The sequence below is a fragment of the Coloeus monedula genome (assembly GCF_965178545.1).
Source record: "Coloeus monedula genome assembly, chromosome: 3".
NCBI lineage: Eukaryota > Metazoa > Chordata > Aves > Passeriformes > Corvidae > Coloeus > Coloeus monedula.
The window spans coordinates 118927129-118950330 of NC_138783.1; the positions used below are offsets into that span (position 1 = coordinate 118927129).

Sequence of the window (23202 nt, forward strand, 5' to 3'; positions counted from 1 at the left end):
TATTTTCTTTTATAAACATTTTGATTCGTTTTTGCAATAAATAGTTCATTAAAGTAATTCGTATTTATATATATATATATTTATGACATTTGCTTTTTAATGTCACAATCAGTGCCAGGAATTGCTACAACTCCTTAGGGAGCCACAAACAACAGTGGCAAAAGTTATGGATCATTTAATTCCTCATTTAAAGCCAAGTATCTTGTACTTAAAGAAAAAAAAATTATTCTGTCAAAAGTCTGTGCCCACGTGTTTGTCTGTAGATTTTTCCTGCTGAAGAATACAGCAATGACAAAAACCCAAAAGTCCATTTGCTTCTCCTTTTCCAAGGAAGAATGAGGAGGATATTTAGGCTTTTCCTGAAGCTTCTCCCACTCCTGAGTCAGCGTCTCCTTGTGCAGAGCCCTGAGGGTGCTCTGGTGTCCTGCTGGCCTCATCCCCACTCCCATCACTGAGGGTTTGGGATTCTTCTGAAATCACAGTCAGCTTGTCATAAACCAGGAGTTCTTCTTGTGGAAGAGGAGGGAAAGGCTGTGGAGCACTAGGAGGTTTGCTCAAAAACTGGGAAACAAAGAGGAAATGAAGATTAGGTCTCTGCAGCTGTCCAATGCTGTTTGCTCAGAAATACTGGGATCATTAAACAACACTGGGATTGTTTTGCACACAGCAAGTGGCTTCCTCAGGCCTTGCAAGTCCCACAGGGCCAACAGCGTCATGTCCTCCCTCACATCCTGTCCCAGGCTTGGGAGCAAGATGGAAGTGCCTTTCTCTGCAAGAGTAACTCCAGGGCTCAGAGACTTCTTTGGAATACAAACTTACTTGAAGAAAATAAAACAGTTTTGATTGGGAACAAACACTAAATGGTAACTGGGCTGTGGGGGAGGGAGTTCACGGAGAGATTTGTCAAGAACCCTCCCCTCTGGCAGTGGAAGCTGTTCCCTGTGTCCTGTGCCTCCAGCCCTTGTCCAAAGTCCCTCTCCAGCTCTCCTGGAACCCTTCAGGCACTGGAAGGCCACAATTACATCACCCCAGAGCCCTTCCTTCCCCAGGCTGAGCAATCCCGATTCTCCCAGCCTTTCCTCACAGAGCTGCTCCATCCCTCTGCTCATCCTGGTGCCCTCAGATGACACAATTCTGAATTGAATTTAGAATAAGAAACCAGCTGCTCTGTCAGGAGTGCTGTGTACTGTAGGTACAAAAATCAGCACAAAGATCTTCACTATCAGACCCTTCTCTACCGAACCAGGATTGGGAATGTTCTGGCACAAACCTGCAGCTGAAACATTCCCATAGTGAAAGCACTGCCTTGGCCAAAGCACATTTTAGGGAGGCACAGCTGACCTTTGATTCCTGGCACAGCACAAGCCCAAAGTTCTCCCTGTCTTTAGAGCCACCTGGAAGCAAAGGAAACTTGAGCACATCCTGTGTGGATCTGGTGCTGCGTGCCCAGCTGCTGAGCTCCAGGTTCTGCAAACCAAGGGAGGGAGGGCCAGGAGCCAGGGAATGGCTTCCCAGTGCCAGAGGGCAGGGCTGGATGGGAGATTGGGCAGGAATTGTTCCCTGGGAGGGTGGGCAGGCCCTGGCACAGGGTGCCCAGAGCAGCTGGGGCTGCCCCTGGATCCCTGGCAGTGCCCAAGGCCAGGCTGGACATTGGGGCTTGGAGCAGCCTGGCACAGTGGGAGGTGTCCCTGCCATGGCAGGGGTGGGATGAGGTGAACTTTAAGGTCCCTCCAACCCAAACCATTCTGGGATTCAGGGATTCCATGACACTCCTGGTGCTGAGCACGTGTTCAACCTAAAGCAGGAGTCAAGTGCTAAGTGAGCTGCCATCCTGAGGGTGCTGAGCTCTAAGTGAGTCAAAATGAAAGCCCCAGAGGAACTGCAGGAACTCAGGAGAGCACAGGTTGGAACAGGAGTGTATTATGTAAATGCTTGTTTCTGGGAAGAGATCCTGCTGCAGCCTCTTTGTGTTCTGGGTGTGTGACAGGGGCAGTGGGTCCCCATCAGCAGTGGCTGCTGTCATTGCTCTCCTTTTAGCTGGAATTTTCAGACTTCATAGAATCCCAGGTTCCCAGAATGGTTTGGGTTGGATGGGACTCCAAAGCTCATCCCATCCCAGCCCTGCCATGGGCAGGGACACCTTCCATAGCCCAGGCTGCTCTGGTACAGCTGATCTAGTCCAGGTTCCTTCCTTAGACACTTCACCGAAGTTAAAACTCGTGGTTACACTCGTGACAGGACTTTGCTGCAGGAGAACAAATGAGCTGGTTTAAGTCTAAAAGAAGGCAGGAGAGACAGAGATTTCTGTTGCTCTGGTTAAATGAGGAACTGAAGTTGACACCTGGTACTCTCTCACTTCAAAATCAGCCAACCCATCCTGTTTCTGAGCCATAAAAAGCTGATTATTACAAATTACAGATCATTGACCATCAGGCGCCAGTGAAAGGAGGCAAAATAAAAGAAGCTCTAAATATTTTGGCACAGAGAGCTTGAAAAAACAGGTGAGTCTGCTGGAAAGGCTGATTTTCACATGTTAGGCAGAGAACAAACCTCTTTCAAGTGTTGTGGGAAAACGTAGGAAGGGCAGAAAATGTGTTTGGTGAGTCTGTACAGATAAAAACTGGAGAAGAAACAAACGGTGACAGCTGTGACCGTGACCAGCATGGATCCCACCAGAACAGTCACAATTATCCACACAGGGGTTACACCTGCAAGAGAGAAGGGAAAAAAACCCAATTAAAACTGCCATGATTCATTTCTGAGTAATTATTTTCAAATTATCACTTTCTCCATGGAATGCCCCTGGATCCCTGGCAGTGCCCAAGGCCAGGCTGGACATTGGGGCTTGGAGCAGCCTGGCACAGTGGGAGGTGTCCCTGCCATGGCAGGGGTGGCACTGGAGGGGCTTTAGGGTCCCTCCCAAGCCATCCCAGTGTGTGATTCCATGATTTCCCAGTCCCCCACGTTACCATTGTGGGTTGTCTGCTCACAGAGCTCCCTGCTCAGCTCCCCTGTCTTGTTCCACTCGGGAATCACCGCCTGCACTCGGACACAATAAACTGTCCATGGCTCCAGCTGGGACAGGATTTCAGAGCTGTGTTTGGTGTCTACCTGAGTTACCTGAAAACAGAGAAAACCAGAAAAAATGGAAGAGTGTGAGATCAGTGACTTAGCTATGGAATTAGCTAAGGAATAACCATGGAATTACAAGTACAATTACAATTGTAGTGTGAGACCATTCACACCACTGATCTTTGGGCTGTTTCCAGCAGCACTAATGAAGTTTTAGGCTAATGAGAGATGATAAATGAGATCTGGTGGCAGCCAGAAACTGTCACCCAACCAAATGAGATCAGCTAGGAGCACTGTTACACACAAACACCATCTAACTGGAGAGGGAACAAGCGGGATGGAGGAACAGTACCAGAGGAAAAGGTCTCAAGCTGTGCCAGGGGACTTTTAGATTGCACATTAGGAAAAATTTCTTCACTGAAAAAGCTGTCGAGCCCTGCAATAGGCTGCCCAGAGAAATGGTGGAGTCCCCACCCCTGGAAGTGTTAAAAAATGTGTAGATGTGGCACTTGGGGACATGGGTTAGTGGTGAACATGTGGTGCTGGGTTAATGGCTGGAACTGATGACCACAGGGGGCTTTTCCAACCTCCCCAATTCTGTGATTCTGTGATCTGTCATTTAGACAAAACCACAAAAAAGAAAGAAATAAAATACTTTCTGGGAGCTGTGAGTGGCTGAGCAGATGAACTTGCTGTTCAGGGTCAGTTATGTCCCTGTAACTGCAGAGTATCCCTCCTCAGGGACACGAGACTCTCCAGCCAGGTTTCCATCTTGGAGCAAGCACCCAGCTCACAAATAACCTGGGAGGTTACAAAGCCTCTGCCTGTTGCCTCTTTGATCCCTAGGGAATCTCCCAGACTTGCACTTGGAAGGGTTCCAAGCAGAGACTCAAAGTGCAGCTCTGTTCCTCTGGTAAATCCAGCTGTGTGCATCCCATGTGCAGGAACAGCTTCATTTCTCAGCAGTCTGGGAATGGAGAACCAGGCTGCTCTGTGGGAAGTGATGAGCCCTCCTCTTCTGGAACTGAATGGCAAAGAACTGCGCAGTACCAGATACAAATCAGAACTGTACATGGTGCAGTCCCACTATTAACAACTGCACTGATGTACAAAGCACTCATTAACTGTGGCTGCGGTCTGCTGGTCAGAGGCTTCCTGTCTGCCTGAGACAGAGGCCATAATGCTCTAATTAATGCATGATTAATGACCTTTCTCCATGCACTGTGTATGGAGCAGTGTTTTGGGCTGAGTAACACAACTGCCTGTGCAAGAGGCTGTCGCTGGGAGGGAGGAAGGGAATTGTAGTGGATACAAACTGAAGAGCTGCAGGTAACCACAGTGAATAAAAGCCTTACCCATTTTTAGATATTTCTGGGAGTAAAAAGCCCAAAGTCCCACAAAGAGGGAACGAACACAGAGTTATTGATAATTATGGAAAGAGAAAATTCTTTCTGTATGCTGCTGTTTAACTACACAGCTCCTGCATTTGCTCTGAGACCCAGCTGTAGTGACCAGATTTGATTAATTGTAATTAGTAGAGATCATTTTTACTCTTAGAATCACAGAATCCCAGACTGGTTTGGGTTGGAAAGGACCTCAAAGCCCATCCAGTGCCACCCCTGCCATGGCAGGGACACCTCCCACTGTCCCAGGCTGCTCCAAGCCCCAATGTCCAGCCTGGCCTTGGGCACTGCCAGGGATCCAGGGGCAGCCCCAGCTGCTCTGGGCACCCTGTGCCAGGGCCTGCCCACCCTGCCAGGGAACAATTCCTGCCCAATCTCCCATCCAGCCCTGCCCTCTGGCACTGGGAAGCCATTCCCTGGCTCCTGGCCCTCCATGCCTTGGCCCCAGTCCCTCTGCAGCTCTCCTGGAGCCCCTTTAGGCCCTGCAAGGGGCTCGGAGCTCTCCCTGATCCTTCTCCTCTCCAGGTGAGCACCCCCAGCTCTCCCAGCCTGGCTCCAGAGCTCTACAGCCTGTGCAGGGCCTCCAGGAGCTTCCAGGACTTCCCCAGGATGGTGTTTTCCAGGCAAAGCCCAGATCAAAGTCAGGGAGTCACAATACCCAGGAAGCAGAGGTCAGGTCTGTGTCTGTGCTGCCTTTCTTCCAGTAGAGGATCCTGTAATTCCAGGAGCCATAGTACTTCTTCAGGGGCCACTTGCCCTGCTCGTGCTCAGCAAAGGGCCCAGAGAAATCCACGTGTAGGGCCCCGGACCCCGACTTCAGCCTCACATCAGGGGGGCCAATGACTGCTGCAGATGGGAGAGAGGAGAGGAGGGAATTCAGCTTCACACTGCCTCAGCTGCACATTTTTATACAACTCATGGTAAGTCACCTTTTAAATAATGCATTAGAAGAAAATAACTTATTTTCCTGGATCTGGCATAAATAAATCCTTTCCTCGGAGAACTGCTCTGGAAAGGGATTTTATTTTTGCAGTTGAACACCAATGCAGGCTCCATTCCCACACCCTATAAACAAAGGCAGTTCCCTTTTGCCAGCTGTGGTGACTCCAGGAGAGGAAGGACCATTTCCATGGCTATCACTCACTTCTCCTTCTGGGCCAAACTGTCACAACATCTGTCTGTCCAGAGAAGACCCTCTAGAAAAGTGTTTTAATGTGGGTTTTGATTATGATCAGTTTGAAAAATGAAAACATTTGAATTATTTATGCCTTCTGCAACCAAAATTTCTTGGCTGAAAATTAATCTCTCTCTGTGAAAGTGGGGTTTTTTTGAAGTAAGAAAAAATTAAAATTAAGCTTTTTGTCTGGCAAAGCAATGAAGAAGGAAGTAACTGAATTTATTTAGATGTACAGGAAGTCTGGCTCCTTGAAGACAACTTCTCCCTGGGCAGAAAACAGAGATATCCCTTATTTTAAGAGAAAATTATGCTTTATTTGAAAATCTCCTCCAAAGAGGTTATCAGTACTATGATAGTGAAGCTACTCTGCTTTCTGTCAAGTGTCAGAACTAAAATGTTATAGTTCAATGTAATTAAATTATAAAATACTCAGCATCCTCTAGCTTTTCCCACGGAGCCAGGCTGTGCAGGGGCGTGAAGTACAGGCAGTATTTTTTTGGGAAGAACAGGAAAAGGCTTACTGTCATCCATGGGCTTGAACCTGAGGGTGACCCAGGCCGAATGGAGCTGTCCTGCCTCGGCCCGGAGCTGCAGGACGTAGTCCCCGTACGCCGACAGCGAGGACACGTCACACTCGGGGAGCCTCAGCCTTGTCCCCACATTCTCATAGGTGTCTCCAGGGAAATTGATGCTGCAGGGAACACAAAGCATAGAAAAGAAACAATTAGAACTGGCTAAATGGCTTTAAAGCAGCAAAGCTCTTAATGCAAGCAGTTAGGACTTATGAACACAAAAGAGTATCCAGTGTGTGTAAGACCCACATTAAGGATTTTATACCCATGGATTTATACCATCCATGATGAACTTAGGGACTCAAATTCTGATTCTGCAAAAAATGCCCTTTTCCTGGCAGGGTTACAACACTCCATTCAGCAGGCAGGAGTTCAGAGAAGCCTGCAACCACTCAGCCAGTGCCACTGCAGGGCACTGCTGTCTGCCTGGGACTTTGCTGGGAGCTGTCTCCAGGATTTGCACACAAGGAAAAGCCAGAGAAAACAGGGCTGGGAAGTGACCAGGAACTGGTTATAGAATAGAACCACAGAAAGTTTGGGTTGGAGGGACCCTAAAGCTCATCCCATTCCACCCCTGCCATGGCAGGGACACCTTCCACTGTCCCAGGCTGCTCCCAGCCCCAGTGTCCAGCCTGGCCTTGATCAATATATGATTTAATGGATGATATTTAATATATTTTTTTCTTCCTGGTATGCATCAAAAGCCTGCCCAGGAATGTACTGATCAAGGGGCCATGGCTCCACAACCCAGAAAAATCTTCTCACAACTAAGCATGAAGAGAAGGCTCTGGGGAAGGCTTAGAGCTCCTTCCAATGCCTGGAGGGGCTTAGAAAAAAAGAGGGAGAGGGACTTTTATATGGGCAGAGAGTGACACGAGCCAGGGAATGGCTTCCCAGTGCCAGAGGGCAGGGCTGGATGGGAGATTGGGCAGGAATTGTTCCCTGGCAGGGTGGGCAGGCCCTGGCACAGGGTGCCCAGAGCAGCTGGGGCTGCCCCTGGATCCCTGGCAGTGCCCAAGGCCAGGCTGGACATTGGGGCTTGGAGCAGCCTGGGACAGTGGAAGGTGTCCCTGCCATGGCAGAGGTGGCACTGGATGGGATGGCTGCATCTAAGAGATCAGGGAAGGGGCAACATGACCAGGTCTCTTGAATCACCGGGAACAGCTCCATGAGAGAGAAAAACCACACATACAGCCAGTAACATCCAATGTTAAAATGTGTTTGTGGTTCCAAAAAAAACCAGGACAAAGCTGCCTTGGGTATGAATGCCCAGAAAATGCCTCTGTCCCGTCCTTCAGCTCAGCAGGGAAGCCTCTCACAAGCTGAAACAAAGGGACAGCTCCTGATTGTCCTCTGAAAAGGACACAAATCCCAACCACACAGAGCTGTAAGATGTGAATTAAAGCCAGCCCAGCCCCAGACCTACCTCTTGGATCGGACAGTGTAGGTGACATTCCCTTTGGGAAACCTTGGTGCATCCCACTGCAAAGTGCTGTGAAGATTGACTGAAGTAATTCTTGCATTTCGGGGCTTTGGGATCATTCCAGAAACTGTGGGAGGAGTCAAAACCAAACATTTCAGTGTTTCCTCCAGCACTTCGTAGTCATCCAAAACTTAAATGCAGCCTCTGCCTTGCCTTAGATGCTTATTTAAAATCAGAGCTCAATTAAATGAATTTAAATCCTGATGCCTCTCCTGCCTCCTTATGCAACAAAACAGATTACTGGCACCAGTGACTTCCAGTAAGTCCTTGTGACACCAACATTTCTTGTGCGTGACTGAGCTGGTGCTGCCCAGGACTCGGGGCATGAACTCTCCCTGAGAGTGTCAAACGCCAATTTTTCTAAGGAGTGCTCCAGTAGCACTGTAGGAATAACAAGGGTGTGGGGATTGATAAACAGAGATAAACCAGAAGCACCTCTGAAAGTAAGAGAGGTATTAAATGTAATTAAATATAATTAGGTATCATTAATCAGCACTATTCACAAGTGACAAAACCCCAGTTGTTCTCCTTTCTTGGAACTGAATAAAAGAAACCCTAAAGTAGTTTAAAGTATCAATGAAAAGTCCATTACTATTATGGTTTAATTATTTTTACATAACTGTAGGGATTGAAACTAAAATAGCAAGGATTCTGGCCCATTACTGCACCACGAATGAGCAATGCAAACAAACCCTGTCAGAACAGAGCAGCACTTAAATGTCACAGGAGTCACACCTGATGACAGACATTCCAGGACAAATACACATTTTACATGTCTGTAGCTCACAGAATCATCAGGGCTGGAAGAGACCTTCCAGGTCACCCTGTCCCAGTGTCATCCCAGCACCACCATAATCACCCCTGAGCCATGGCCCCAGTTGACGAAGAAATGAATGAAATTCATGTGTCAGTCACTCCGCTCTGGTAGACAGGAGTTTGAAATCTAAACCTGGCTTAAACAAAACCTATTTCAGACTCTGGTCCTACAGTGTTACCCTTGCACCCAACAAATAAATCAAACACACTGCACATCACAAATACAGAAGTTTGAATCACGCACTGGTTGGGGTTGGGAAGGACCTTAGAGTCCCACCCAGTGCCACCCCTGCCATGGGCAGGGACACCTCCCACTGTCCCAGGCTGCTCCAAGCCCCAATGTCCAGCCTGGCCTTGGGCACTGCCAGGGATCCAGGGGCAGCCCCAGCTGCTCTGGGCACCCTGTGCCAGGGCCTGCCCACCCTCCCAGGGAACAATTCCTGCCCAATCTCCCATCCAGCCCTGCCCTCTGGCACTCGGAAGCCATTCCCTGGCTCCTGGCACTCCATGCCTTGTCCAAAGTCCTTCTCAATTCTCTTGGAGCCCTGCTTTGAGGATGAGGTCTGAGGTAGGCATGCAAATTCCCAGGAAAAAGCATGTTTCCTTTCAAGGTTCACTTTCCTGACAGTGCTTCCTACCTTAAAAGTTTCCAGGTAAATTGCTTTATTGGCCACTGTGGACCCAAAGAGATGAGGAAATACCTCTGGGGTCTCAGGCTTGGGCACAGACCTCTGAGCCCAGCGAGGCCCAGCTGTGCCCAGTCCCCACCTTGTCCTCAGCCCAGAGCACTGAGTGCCACCTCCAGCCCTTCCTGGGACACCTCCAGGCATGGGCACTCCAGACCTCCCTGGGCAGCTCTTTACAAGACCTGAGCTCCCTTTCCATGGGGAAATTCCTGCTGCTGTCCACCCTGAGCCTGCCCTGGCCCACCCTGAGGCCGTTCCCTCTCCTCCTGTCCCTGTTCCCTGGCAGCAGAGCCCTGTTCCCCGGCTGCCCCTCCTGCAGACACTGACACGGAGCCCTCGGGGCGCCGCTTCGCCCCCACGCCCGCCTTTTCTCGCCGGGACTTGCACAATGCCCCAATCCCGGCTGGACCGTCCCTGTTCCCAGCACGGATTGAACCGCGGGACAAAAACGCCCGCGGGCGGCGGGACCCCGGCACCACCACCCAGGCAGCGGCCGAGGCCGGCTGGACTGTCCCCGCTGCCCTCACGGGGCACTCCCGCCCGGCTGCTGGCCCAGTCCCGGGGCCGCTCGGTTCCTCACGGCCCCCGAGGAGCCGCGCCGGGCTCGGGCAGCGCGGAGGCACCGCCGCCTCAGGCGCCCCTCGCTGCCGCTGCCCCTGAGGGCACCGCCGCCCCGCGGCCAGGCGGGACCGGGAGGCCGCTCCGTGCCTCCCTCCCTCCCTCGCTGCCTCCCTCCCTGGCTGCCCCGCCGCCGTTCGGACTCACCGCAGAGCAGGAGCCCGCTGCAGAGCGCGCCCCGCAGGGCGGCGGCCATGGCGGCTCCCTCAGCGGCGGCGGGGCGGCCGCGCCATGGCTGAGGGAGCGGGGCCGCCCCGAAACCCCGAAAGCCTTCCGCTTCCCGGCGGGGCGGGGCGGGCTGCGGAGCCTCCCTCGCACACCTGGGCTGCGCCCTCAGAAACCGCAGGTTCACCCTCAGACACCGGGGATGCTCCCTCACACAGCTGGGGTTCAAACTCGGGCGCTGGAGGTTGCCCCTCACACAGCGGGGGTACTCCCTCAGACACCGGGGACTTTAAATGTCATTAAAATGTTTTAATACTAGTCAGTAATTGTACAAAATTGTATATAAAAAACCGTAGAAAGTGTATTCATGCCTCGATCCAGTCTTTTGTCAGCTGAGTATTCCTGTCTCTGCCCCCATTATTCCACTTGATCAGCTTTCTCTGCACTAATGCAGCATCCATCCAGCAGAACAGGTTTCACAGAAATTGACTGACTGAGATAAAAATAAAAAAATTGAAAAAGTGGTCTGGTTGAGAGACCAGCCTTCCACTATTCCAGATTGCTCCAAGCCCCATCGAGCCTAGCCTTGGGCACTGCCAGGGATCCAGGGGCAGCCCCAGCTGCTCTGGGCACCCTGTGCCAGGGCCTCCCCACCCTCACAGGGAACAATTTCTAATCCAAAACTGCCCTCTGTCAGTTTGAAGCCATTCCCTGTGTCCTGTCCGTCCCTCCCTCTCTTGTCCAAAGCCCCTCTTTTGGAGCCCCTTTAGGCACTGCAAGGGCCTCTAAGGTCTCTCTGGCTCCTTCTCCAGACAAACAGCACCAGCTCTTTCTGCAGAAGTCCATGGTCACAGGATGTTAATGAAAGGACAAGATCTGTGTGTTTAGTCCAGAAATAAAAGTCGGACAACACTGGTTCCTATGTTATAAAGTAACAGCAGTTCTCCCTTCTTCATCTCCTCATGTACCCTGTTACGTGCTCGGTGTCTGAGTCCAAAGAGCCACTGTCCTCAGAAGAAGAAGAGTTTTGCCACTCATGGAAGTCATTAGAACAAGGTGCTTCCTGCACACTTCCCGTGTCCTCCAGCAGCTTTGCTTCCAGAGCATGAGCACAGTGCCAGTCATCTGCATCTTCCTGGGACGAGGGAGCAGCTGCAGAGCTGTCCCCGTCCGGCTCCAGGGTTCCCAGCAGCACCGTGTGTAAGTTGATGGTGAAGCACTCGCTGTTCCCTTGGGAGCTACCACTGCCCTCAGAGAAAGGGCTCAGTAACTCACTCCTGGCGTCTCTGTCTCCTTCAGGGTCCCCCTCGTGCTCCTCAAGCTCTGGCTCAGCAGCTGGGGTGTCCCCAGCCTGGCTGCCGCTGTACTCACAGGTGCTGTTCACGGAGTACTGCACCAGGGTGCCGGGGCTGTCACAGCCCTGGGGGACTCTGCCCGGGCCCAGCCCCGCACGCCTCGCGTAGTCGCGGTCACACAGGGCACTGCTGTCACTGTCACTGCTGTCACTGTCATCACTGGCACTGCCTCTGCACCCCCTGGCCTTGCTTTTAACCTCTCTGGGGATGATCTCCAGAGAGGACAGATTTTCTGACTCAAACACCCAAGGTGAATAGGCCAACTTCCTGATGCATGCCTGGAAGAGTAAAAGGAATTAAATTAACTCAGCCACATTTGCAGACATGCACAGAAAACCATGACAAAAACCCCAAATAACCTCCAGTCATGAGGCTGTCAAACAAATGATTCCTTCTTGTGCCATAGTTTTGGCTTTTTCTGCAGAGTTCAGGCTATCTAGGATTGTTCCTTCTTCTCCATTCCTGAACATCTCAGAATCCCAGAGTAGTTTGGGTTGGAAGAGATCTTAAAAGACCATCACATTCCAACCCCTGCCATGGCAGGGACACCTCCCACTGTGCCAGGCTGCTCCCAGCCCCAATGTCCAGCCTGGCCTTGGGCACTGCCAGGGATCCAGGGGCAGCCCCAGCTGCTCTGGGCACCCTGTGCCAGGGCCTGCCCACCCTCCCAGGGTGAGGTGAGTCTTGCCAATCTCTCTACACTCTTTGCAGTCATCTATCATGGCTGATCAATTTTCATGTCCTTTAGAAATTATCTTTTGGAGCAACTGTCACCATTTTAACATCCCAAGCCCCATCTTCCCTCTGCACTTCAGAGGATTATTCCGTATTTGAAGCATTGATCATGTGGACAATAAAAAATAAACCTTAAACACTCCTTTGTAAAGTGTTCAGCGACTGCTGGGATGTGAAAGTAATGACACAGCAAAGGACAGAAACAGGCAAAAGTCTTAGAAAAAGTGATACCAATCTGCTCTGGGTATGTTTGTAGAAAATGGAAAATATTTATGCTGAAAAACCCTACAGAATTAAATGTAAAAAGTCAGAGACTGTAAAAATTAAAACAAGCAAGCAAAGATAAAGGAGAGAAACAAGAAATCTTGTTATTTTTGCTTGAAATTTGAACTGTCAGTTCAGTCTATGAAAATAAAACATTAGTTGGCTCTGGACTGGCTCCCTCAAGTGCTAAAACACTTGATCACAGAAAGTCCAAGAGAGATTATTTTATTATTATTGAACAGTGGAACAACTTCTCCTCCAGTCTCTCCTCACAGGGCAGGTTCTCCAGCCCTCTCTGCTCATCCCGCAGCCCTGCTCTGGGTCCTCTCCAGCCTGTTCACGCCTTCCGTGCCCTGTGGGGACCAGAACTGGGTGGAATATTCCTGGATATTCCCCCTGACCAGGGTAGGATGATCCTCTCCATTAGTAGCTTGTCACAGAAGTAGCAAGAAATGCTTTTGAATATTTATTCTGAAGATCAGACAAAACTCAGCAGCCTAGAAATCATCTTTGACTGAGGTAAACTGCAATACAAACATTCTGTGCTCTTATGTAACTTGTACCTAAAGCACAGGATTGGAAATCCCAGTTCTTAAACTTCCTCCTGCCAACCAGAAAGGGCAGATCTGAGAACTGTTACATACCAAGGTCGGAGGTAAGGAAACCTTCAGGAGAGTAAAACCTGCTGCATGTGCACACATCAGGACTGCAGCAATAATCAGGGAAAAGCAGACAGCACCAGCCACTGCACCTTCACGATACCCTGGAGCGAAAACATCTAATAAAAACACATGGATGAAGTGTCCCATGACCACATTTCAGATCTCACAGTCACAACAGCTATTACGAATCAGCAATAATTTTAGTTAGAAGGGATCTGTGAAAGCCAAAGTCAAAACAAGACCAGAACTCAAATTAGATTCAGGAATTAAAAAAGAAATTACTCCATCTTTATGCAGTGGAGATCTGTATGGCTCAGGGGGCTGCCAAGAGATTTGTTTCCCCAAAGTTGATGGGGTTTTATATTTCACTCCCAAATACCAAATGCTTCTCTCTTGGAATGTTTCTCTCTGACACTGAGGCTCCGATCTCTGCTCCCGGGGACAGGGACAGCAGCCAGGGAGCAGCTGGAGCTGGGCCAGGGCAGGCTCACGCTGAGATCAGGGAAAGGCTCTTCCCCCAGAGGCTGCTGGGCACTGCCCAGGCTCCCCAGGGAATGGGCACGGCCCCGAGGCTGCCAGAGCTCCAGGAGCGTTTGGACAGCGCTGCCAGGGATGCCCAGGCTGGGATTGCTGGGGGGGCTGGGCAGGGCCAGGAGTTGGATCAATGATCCTTGGGGGTCCTTCCCACTCAGGATATTCCATGATTCTGTGATCACCTATTGTTTTTTAGGATTGAACTGTAAATGTCCCTACACCAAAAGAAAACGCTGCACACTCAGACCAACCCCTCGTGCCCCACAGCTCCATTACCTTGTTGAGCCGCCAAGTCTGTACTGACACATTTCCAGGAGGAGGGAATGGAATGTCTGTTCAGGGATGCACGGACCTCCACAGACACACAGTAATTCCTACTGGGGTACAAGTCTCCAATGACAGTACTAAACACTTCTTTAGTGGTTTTCTGCCGTGGCCTCTGCCATGAAAAACAAGGTTTTGAAGTCAGTTACTGGCTAAAAAGAGATCCCTGCTCATTCTTCCAGACCTGCTCCCCTGCAGTGAAAGGAAGCTCAGATTCTGTTGGCCATTGTCTCTCTTTTCTTCTAAGGAATCTAGTTGTACATTTTCTTTTGCTTCTATTCACGTTTCTTTTTGGGAACTTGTTAACCATCAGAGCTATTTTATATCCTCTGTGTTCCTCCCCTAAAGCACAACTAAACCCCAAATTTCCCTACCTTATGCTCTCCATCCAGTGACTTCAGTGTGATATTATAATCCAGCTCTTCATAGATGTCAATTAAAGACAGCAGCTTTCCCTTCTCTCTGAGGTGAGAGGTTGGCAGCTTTATGGTGACATTGATGCAGTTTGGACAAGAAGTGATGTTCACTTCTGGTGGTCCCAGAATTGCTGTTGGAAAACAAGAAAGAGGGAAAAATGATGGAGAAAATACACACTCTATCCAGGACCAATTCTATTTCTGTGACGGATACAGAGCTGTCTCACCACACCCCAGAGGGGCCACTGCTGTAAATCCACAAGGCCTTGCAACATTTAAATTCTGCAGCCAAATCATCATTTCCCACATGGCCAGATTTTAAAGGAAAAGGAGTGAAGGGAAGAAGCAGAAAGGGGACAGAGGCTTTGCTTCAGCTTCAGAGATGTGAACTTTGGATCTACCTGAAATTAAAGCTGAGGTTTAAGCACAGAATAAAATCCTGGAATGGTTTGGGTTGGGAGGGACCCCAAAGCCCATCCAGTGCCACCCCTGCCATGGCAGGGACACCTCCCACTGTGCCAGGCTGCTCCAAGCCCCAATGTCCAGCCTGGCCTTGGGCACTGCCAGGGATCCAGGGGCAGCCCCAGCTGCTCTGGGCACCCTGTGCCAGGGCCTGCCCACCCTCCCAGGGAACAATTCCTGCCCAAGATCCCACCTCACCCTGCCCTCCTTCAGCTTCAGGTCATTCCCTTTGTCCTGTCCTTCTTTTTATTAAATCAGCTGCTGAGGGACTGCAGGGCTCCTCCTCAGGGATGTTCTCCAGTCCTTCAGTTATCCTCATGCCCATTCTCCCCACCCCCTCCAGTGTTCCCTCATTTCTGACACTGGAAGTGGACACAGCAGCTGCCTCTGCTGAATTCAGAGGGAACACAACCAGTTTATCCTCCACAGTCCTCCAGTTGTTCCTCCATTTCTGCCTCTGTTAGCCCAAAACAGAATTTTGAGCAGAGCCAAGGGTGAAGCCACCTCTGGCACTAAAGACAAGTATCTTCAACAGGGAAAAGGGCAGACTGATGGACAAACAAACCTCTTCCCTACACCTAGTGCAGACCTGGCATTTTTTAACTCAACATTCACTACTGGAACACACAAAACCAATGTTGTTTTTTAAGTTATGTATCTTACACAGTTCAGAGATTTTTACTTTGTGTTTATCAATGCACAGCTGTATTTCCTTTATATCTATAATGTATATATATGTATTTATTTCAAAACCAGAGTCTCACTCCTTTATCAGAACTACTCATTTTAGAAACTTATCTATATATTTAAAGCTTTGTATCAGACATATGGAATACTACATATAAATGGCCACCAATCCAGCCAGTTCAGGGTCTTACAGCAAAGGTAGCAGAACATAATTCAGGCATCAGCTGTTAATAAAAACTACATAAAGAAGAAATGCAGAGAGAGAACTTACTCTGAGCTGATGGCACAAAATACAGTACAGAAGAATTGAGCACCTGAGTTCCTCTAATGCTCTGAACTTGTGCACAATACACAGAGGATCTCTCCTTGAACTCCTCTGTCAGCTCACAGGAGAGCTGGGAAATACCTGAACACTGCTTAGCACTCAGCCAGTTCGAGCTCCTGCAGAAAAGAGCAAAATAGTCTCAATTGTCTGATATGAGAAACCATGGGAGCGTGAGGAGAGCATTTCTCAGGGGAAAAAAAACCAGAAAAACCAAGAAAAAAACCAAGAAAAACAGAGAAAACCTCAGCCTTAGTATTTTCCAAGAATCCAGAATCCCTGAGGCTGGAAAAGCCCTCCCAGCCCAGCTGTGCCCGATGCCCACCTTGTCCCCAGCCCAGAGCACTGAGTGCCACCTCCAGCCCTTCCTGGGACACCTCCAGGGATGGGCACTCCAAACCTCCCTCCTCTTTGGGTCAATAAACATTAGAAGTAAAATTTGTGCCTTATTTTGTGTGACTTGCCTGTGGTCTTTGTACAGCACATTGTAGGATGCTGGCACAGCTGGGTCATGTTCTGCCTGCCAGGATAAAATGTGCTGGAAATTGTGGGAATCCATCTGGAGGTTGTAAGGAAGCCCTTTCTTTCTTTCTAGAAAGGAAAAAATAACACAAAAAACCCAACAAACAACCCTGAGCTTTGCAACAATTCTAATAAATAAACCCATTTAGAGCAGCTCAGGATTTGCCCCCAAAAGGCAGCCACAGGGGAGAGCTCAGCACAACAGACACAGCAATGCAAAGCACTGTGCACATGGATTACATTTCTGTAAGCTCTGTCTCCAAAAAGCATGAAGTTTCAAACTGATGCTTGGTGAGGATGTGCAAGCTATGAAATGTGTTAGGAAAAGCATTTTAAAGATGATAAAACTCTTACCAGGCTGGCTGCAAACAGCTGTAGACAGAAAGATGAGGTACACTGGAAATTGAAACTCTGTATTAATGCATTGGTGTATCCACAGGATCTGATTTTTACTGCAAATACTCATTTGCAACAACTAGGTTCGTACTCCGCATTCCCTGGTGGAACTGTTACTTTCTTTCACATCTTCCTATGACTTTCCTACACTTCCCTCCTTTCTCCAGAGCCTGGGAGAAATGCCCATGAACCTGGGGCTCGGAGGAGCTGGTTCTTGGATGCCTACGCTGCTCCCTCCACGTGAGGTTCAAGACTCAGTGTCAGCAAAAACATCCAATATATTCTCATCAAATCTTGTCTTAAGAGGACTCTGACTGTATTTCAAACACCTCTTCGAGCCATCACAAGAATTTTAGGACTGATCTGGGAAAACATTCCATTATTGCTTGTCTCATCCTCATAGAGCCCAGAACGGTTTGGGTTGGAAAGGACCTTAAAGATCATCCAATTCCCCTGCTGCCATGGGCAGGGACACCTTCCACTGTCCCAGACTGCTCCAACCTGACCTGGGACACTTCCAAGGATCCAGGGGCAGCCACAGTTTCCCTGGGCAATGCTGCCATTCCAGAGGTTCCTACACCTTCCTGTAAAACCCCTCCAGGAGACTGTGATCCATCCTGGGTCTCGCTGCATCCAGGATTCTTCTCCTTGACCAACCCAGCTTTTCAGCATTCCCATCTTTTCAACACAGTACTTCAAAACCCTTGAAATTGTTGTTCTGACTCCTCTAATTTTTTTTTCTCAGGACCCTTCAGCCTCCCTTCTGCTTTGAGTGCAACAAGGAGGAACTTCCTGTTCTTATTTGAAGGCATTTTGTGGTCATTCCTCTGACTCAGGAGATGCTGACTCCTACACTCAGTTGGCCAAAGCAGTCATTACTTTAATTTCAAACACATTTCTTCTCAGTTTCACATGAATTCCAAGGGAAAATCTGGAAAGTTTCTTCCTTATCTTCCTTAAAACTCTCTTTTGTCTTGATCTGATGTGTCAACAAGATGTGCCACAGTCAGCATGACCGTGAAAAAAGAGACGAGACATCTGGGTCACGAATTAGAAGATTTAAACAATCTCTATGGAGATCCACAAAGAATGGGTTTAATGGCAGTTAAATGTAGAACAATGGATTTCTTACCAGGTAAGAAATCCCCCATTCAGAAAAAACCATCCAGTGGGGAAAAATAAAGCAATATTTTAACAGTTATTATCATTATTATCTGAACACACACTCAGATTTGTAATAATTTGTGTCTTCTGAATTGCTGGTGTATTCCTGTTAACATTATTTGATTTTTCAATGCCTCTTCTCTACCCAAACCAAATTCCCTTCATGTCGAGTTCAAACTGCCTCTGAACTTTGTTTCAACAAACAAGTTTAACAAAAGAAGCTGAACAGTTGCGAAACTGTTTGTGTTACACTCTTACAAAAGAGACACAGCCAAGAACAAATATCTTAGAAAAAATAACTGGGAAAATTCATCATGGTGAAATAAAGATGGTCTGGAAACTGCATGGAGACTCTTCGTTACCATCTTGGTCCACTTGCAGTTTCTATCATGCCTGGCAGTGCCCAAGGCCAGGCTGGACATTGGGGCTTGGAGCAGCCTGGGACAGTGGGAGGTGTCCCTGCCACGGCAGGGGTGGCACTGGGTGGGCTTTGAGATCCCTCCCAACCCAACCCAGTCTGGGATTCTGGGATGATGATCTTATCCTTTTTACAGAATTAAAGGATCCTAATAAACCCCTTTGTCACAACAGCTACAGCTCAGCCAAACTTTTTGTTTCACCTGCTAATCCTGAAACTGAGGAGTGCTGGAAAAAAATCAGAGTAGGGAATGAAAACCCTCACATGTAACTGAGAGTTCCTGGCCATGCAAGGAGGCAGATCATGGAATGGAACAGCCTGGATCAGAAGGGACCTCAGAGCCCACCCAGTGCCAGCCCTGCCATGGCAGGGACACCTCCCACTGTGCCAGGCTGCTCCAAGCCCCAATGTCCAGCCTGGCCTTGGGCACTGCCAGGGATCCAGGGGCAGCCCCAGCTGCTCTGGGCACCCTGTGCCAGGGCCTGCCCACCCTGCCAGGGAACAATTCCTGCCCAATCTTCCATCCAGCCCTGCCCTCTGGCACTGGGAAGCCATTCCCTGGCTCCTGGCCCTCCATCCTTGGCCCCAGTCCCTCTGCAGCTCTCCTGGAGCCCCTTTAGGCCCTGCAAGGGGCTCTGAGCTCTCCCTGGAGCCTCCTCTGCTCCAGACTGGGCACTCCCAGTGCTCTCCACAGCAGAGGGGCTCCGCTCCACCCTCTGATCATGGTTTATGCACAGAACAGAGGATGTAGAGATAAGACAAGGGATCTTTATTTTGGGAATTATTCCAGGGAGAGTTCTACAACACCATGAAGGTCTCATACTTTGGTATCTCAGCAGAATTATCAGTTAATGAATGAGCTCCCTGCACTGCTGCTCTCTAACCGAGCGGTTCAGGTACTTACCGAGCGGAGAGAGCAGCATTGGCACAGCCATCAGGGCTCCCATGGAGATTAACAAATAAACCCCTCTGCTTGCAGAAGAAACATTTTGCTTCTGCACCTACAAATACATGCAAAACAAGCACATTTTACTGAATTATCCTAGTAAATTAGCTTAGTAAATCACTTTGACTTAACCCAAGGTTTCTGTACAGACTTATTGTAACCTCTCCAGTGCCTGAGGGAGGGCAGTGGTACTGAAAGAGTTACTGCTAGGGTGGGGCACTGATCCTCATTGTTTTATCGAGGTTTTAGTCCATTTTGTGGCAACAGCACTTTCCTTTTTTCACATGGAAACAGCTCTTACCATTTCAAATAAATCAGAAACCACTGTATGATTATTTCGATTAACTTTGCATTAAGACAGCACCTGAAAATTCAGTGCCACTCACTCCAACTTCACTAATACAGTGAAAACAAACATTGCTTAGTTTATTTGAAATAAACTCATCACTGTTGTAAGAAATGTTTCCAGAAAGAGAAAATATCAACAGGGAGCTTAGAAAAAAATTAATTATAAAGAAGTCATGAAGTTTATGTTACAACTTTTTAGTGCGTAAGATCTAATAAAATACTCCCTCTCTTTTTTTACTCCTCTTATTTTTTACTCTATTTAACATCCCCAAAATATTAATATCTGCAGGACCTGGTTTTGAATTAGCTGGGCAAGGGTATAGCTATTTCTAAAGAACCTTCCCCTCAGGTTTAATAAAAATGAACTGCTTTTTAATTTAACATTATTTGCAAATACAACTGGAATTATTTTCTCGGCAAAAGAGCCAGTTTAAAATCAGGCCAGAGCACACGATGGTCAAGCTTAACCCAGTATATTCATATATTACCACAGGATAGAATTCATCTATTAAAACCAGGTGCACCAAAAACCCCTTATCTGAGATGTCAATCTCCCTGTGCTCAGAGTTCTGGCAGGACTGCAGGAAGTCACTGGATAAATGTTGGGAATGTGCACCTGTGCAAGTGGTAATTCCACAGCCAAAGGGAACATTCTCTTCCCCTCATTTTATTTACTCATTCAAGCAGAAGTCATTTCAAAGAGCAGCTGCACCTGCAGGATGGGACTTTCCAGGTTGTTCAAAATTTTCCCTTCAGGAGAAAGTCTTGGGGATGCTGAATTCACTTGGCAAAAGACTTCCTTTCCGTGTTAATCTCTGCAATTAATCCCAGGCCCTGCTCAAAGCACTCCATACCCAGAGGGACTGTGTACCTTGGATCCTTGCTGTCCATGCTGTCAGGAGCAACAACAATCCCACTCTGGGAATTACGAGTGGCTCCTGTGTGGCTCTGGATGCTGAACAGAGTCTCTTACATGACGCATATTCAAAGCCAGGTTATCTGTTTGGCACCTTAAAATGTTTGAGAAAATGTGATAAAATGTGTTCATCTCAGGGTTTCCACAACTGTCTAAAGCTGGATGTCCTCTGCAGATCCATCAGTGCCAGGGAGATTGCAGGGGAAAATTCCAGGAGAAAACCATTTCTGTCAGAACTCTGATGAGCCTTCGTTACTCTTCAGAGCTGCAGCAATCCCTGCAGAGAAGCCATGGAAACACCAGTGAGTGCAGCCCCACTGACCCCAGGCTGTGCTCACAGGAGATCCCTTGGGAGCTGCCTGGGGCCCCCAGCACTCCCAAACTGCAGAGTCACACTGCCACAGCATCCACAGCTGGAATTCATGGGATTGCACACTGGGTTGAGCTGGAAGGACCTCAAAGCCCATCCAGTGCCACCCCTGCCATGGGCAGGGACACCTCCCACTGTCCCAGGCTGCTCCAGCCCCAATGTCCAGCCTGGCCTTGGGCACTGCCAGGGATCCAGGGGCAGCCCCAGCTGCTCTGGGCACCCTGTGCCAGGGCCTGCCCACCCTGCCAGGGAACAATTCCTGCCCAATCTCCCATCCAGCCCTGCCCTCTGGCACTGGGAAGCCATTCCCTGGCTCCTGGCCCTCCATGCCTTGTCCCCAGTCCCTCTGCAGCTCTCCTGGAGCCCCTTTAGGCCCTGCAAGGGGCTCTGAGCTCTCCCTGGAGCCCTCTCTTCTCCAGGTGAGCACCCCCAGCTCTCCCAGCCTGGCTCCAGAGCAGAGGGGCTCCAGCCCTGGGATCAATTGGATGACTCTCAGGTTCAGGCTGGATGGGGTTATATTTGCTTCCAGTCAGAAAAAAGGGAAAAAAAAGCAGCTTTGAGGTTTTGAAAGTCAGTGGCTTGTATTTCTGAAAAGCTCTACCTCAGTTCACAGAAAACAGCCCCAATTCTCTGAAACAAGCAGATGGTCTATTTATTTACAGACACCAGCTTACAGGAATACTGAGAGGCAGAGAGACTGACTGACAGCAGGGAAGTCTGCAGAGGAACATGTTAACTCTGCACAGGTCAATCGTAGCACAGTCAGGGTTGGGAGGGACCTCTGGAGATCACCCAGTCCAAGCCCTGCCCAGGCAGGGTCCCCTGGAGCAGGTGACCCAGCAGCGTGTCCAGGGGGGTTTGGGATGTCTCCAGAGAGGGAGACTCCAGGCCCTCCCTGGGCAGCTGTTCCAGGGCTCTGCCCCTCCATGGGAGGAAGTTCTTCCTCAGGCTGGGCTGGAATTGTTGGGGTTTAGTTCCTGGCCATTGCTCCTCGTCCCATCATTGGCAGCAGTGAACAGTCTGACACAATCCCCTTTAGCACTGAATCCACCCAGCGATCCACACTATGGCTGTAACATTATTCCCTTGACTGCTAGAAGACTTTGGATATGGAAATCACTTATCCTCAATAACTCAAGGCCATTACCAGCTGCCCATTTTCCATGGGCTGTCGCAGTGTTGGGGAGGACACAGACTCAGGCTGGGCCAGGGCAGGCTCAGGGTGGACAGCAGCAGGAATTTCCCCATGGAAAGGGAGCTCAGGCCTTGGCAGGGGCTGCCCAGGGAGGTTTGGAGTGCCCATGCCTGGAGGTGTCCCAGGAAGGGCTGGAGGTGGCACTCAGTGCTCTGGGCTGGGGACAAGGTGGGCATCGGGCTGGGTGGGCTTTTCCAGCCTCAGGGATCCTGGGATATTCCCGTGGAGGAGGCAGTGTGGGACACACGGAGACCCTCGGGGATGCTCCAGCCTGGGCGGGGACACAGCAAACCACGCCTGAGACAAGAAGCGCTGTGAGAGCCCGCGGCAGTTTGTTTTCCTCACAAATATCAGGCCTTGATGAAACTCCCACGTCAAACCCCTCCCCAGGCACCTCCCAGGCTATCGCCGGGGTCAATTCAGCGAGCTGGGACGCTGCCAAAGGCGCACCCGGCGGGTTTTGGGGCTCCGTGCGCGGTTTAGGGGGCGCTACACGGCCCCGGGCCCTACACGGCGCCAGCAAAGCGCATCCGGGAGCCGCGGACCCGTCCAGGAATCCCCGGGAGCGAGCGCAGCCGGGCAGCGGCCCAGACCCCTTCTCCCGCCCGGCCGAGGACCCCTCCCCGTTCCGCCTCAGGGAACCGCTCCATTGTCACCGCAGGGCCGCACCGAGGAGCAGCGGGGGGGACACGACACCGCACACACCACCACCTTCCAGCCGTACCTCGCGGCGGGGAACCCCCAGGGGCCCAGCTCCGGCTCCTCACGGCTCCTCATCGCTCCTTACCAATGCCCACCCGCACGGAGCCTCAGCAGGTCCCGCACGGAGCCCCGGCTGGTCCGTCCCCGCCGGCGCCGGGGGAGAAATGACGCCGGAGCGAGGGTGGCCACGCCCCCCGCACAGAGACCACGCCCCCCGCACAGCCAGAAATGCCCCGCCCCCGCCCACAGGCCCCGCCCATAGGCCCCGCCCATTCCCGCCAGGCCCCGCCCCTTCCCGCCAGGCCCCGCCCCCGCCGCCATGGTGCGGGGCCGGGCGGGGATTCCCGGGCCGCTCCCTCCGCACGCCCGCGGAAAGGCGTCTTCTGTTTTTATTTCATTTTCTGTCACCCGTCCGGGCCCCTCCACCCCCGGCTCTGCGGTTTTCGCTGTGCCTGAAGTAACGCGAGGAAGC

The 23202-nt window shown here is 50.2% G+C and overlaps 1 protein-coding gene across 4 annotated transcripts; it reads right to left on the reverse strand.

The window, feature by feature from the left end:
* Positions 1-298: 298 nt before the first annotated feature.
* Positions 299-22880, reverse strand: LOC309570990 (interleukin-10 receptor subunit beta-like). 4 transcript variants are annotated; one of them, XM_082278112.1, is made up of 10 exons: positions 22753-22880; positions 20419-20740; positions 19158-19254; positions 16630-16671; positions 16218-16344; positions 15703-15872; positions 14241-14413; positions 13819-13981; positions 12991-13109; positions 10287-11625 (listed from the first exon to the last, which is right to left on the reverse strand). In XM_082278112.1, the coding sequence occupies exons 3-10, from the start codon at positions 19198-19200 to the stop codon at positions 10945-10947; spliced, it is 1518 nt and encodes a 505-aa protein (XP_082134238.1). In that variant the 5' UTR covers positions 19201-19254; positions 20419-20740; positions 22753-22880; the 3' UTR covers positions 10287-10944. The 4 variants fall into 4 exon arrangements, with proteins under 4 accessions (XP_082134239.1, XP_082134240.1, XP_082134238.1 ...); XM_082278111.1 differs by having other exon boundaries at positions 12991-13124; XM_082278113.1 differs by lacking the exons at positions 10287-11625; positions 13819-13981; positions 14241-14413; ... (4 more) ...; positions 20419-20740; positions 22753-22880 and adding exons at positions 299-561; positions 2551-2708; positions 2970-3120; ... (1 more) ...; positions 6174-6343; positions 7651-7774 and having other exon boundaries at positions 12991-13013.
* Positions 22881-23202: the final 322 nt, after the last annotated feature.

What these genes read in the sequence shown, in the direction of transcription:
- LOC309570990 (XM_082278111.1), bottom strand. Translation starts at nt 19,200, where the DNA reads ATGGGAGCCCTGATGGCTGTGCCAATGCTGCTCTCTCCGCTCG. An exon ending in CACTGGATGGAGAGCATAAG is followed by an intron (nt 13,982 to 14,240) that starts GTAGGGAAATTT and finishes TTTTCATGGCAG; the next exon opens with AGGCCACGGCAGAAAACCAC. An exon ending in AGACTTGGCGGCTCAACAAG is followed by an intron (nt 13,125 to 13,818) that starts GTAATGGAGCTG and finishes TGTTTTTATTAG; the next exon opens with ATGTTTTCGCTCCAGGGTAT.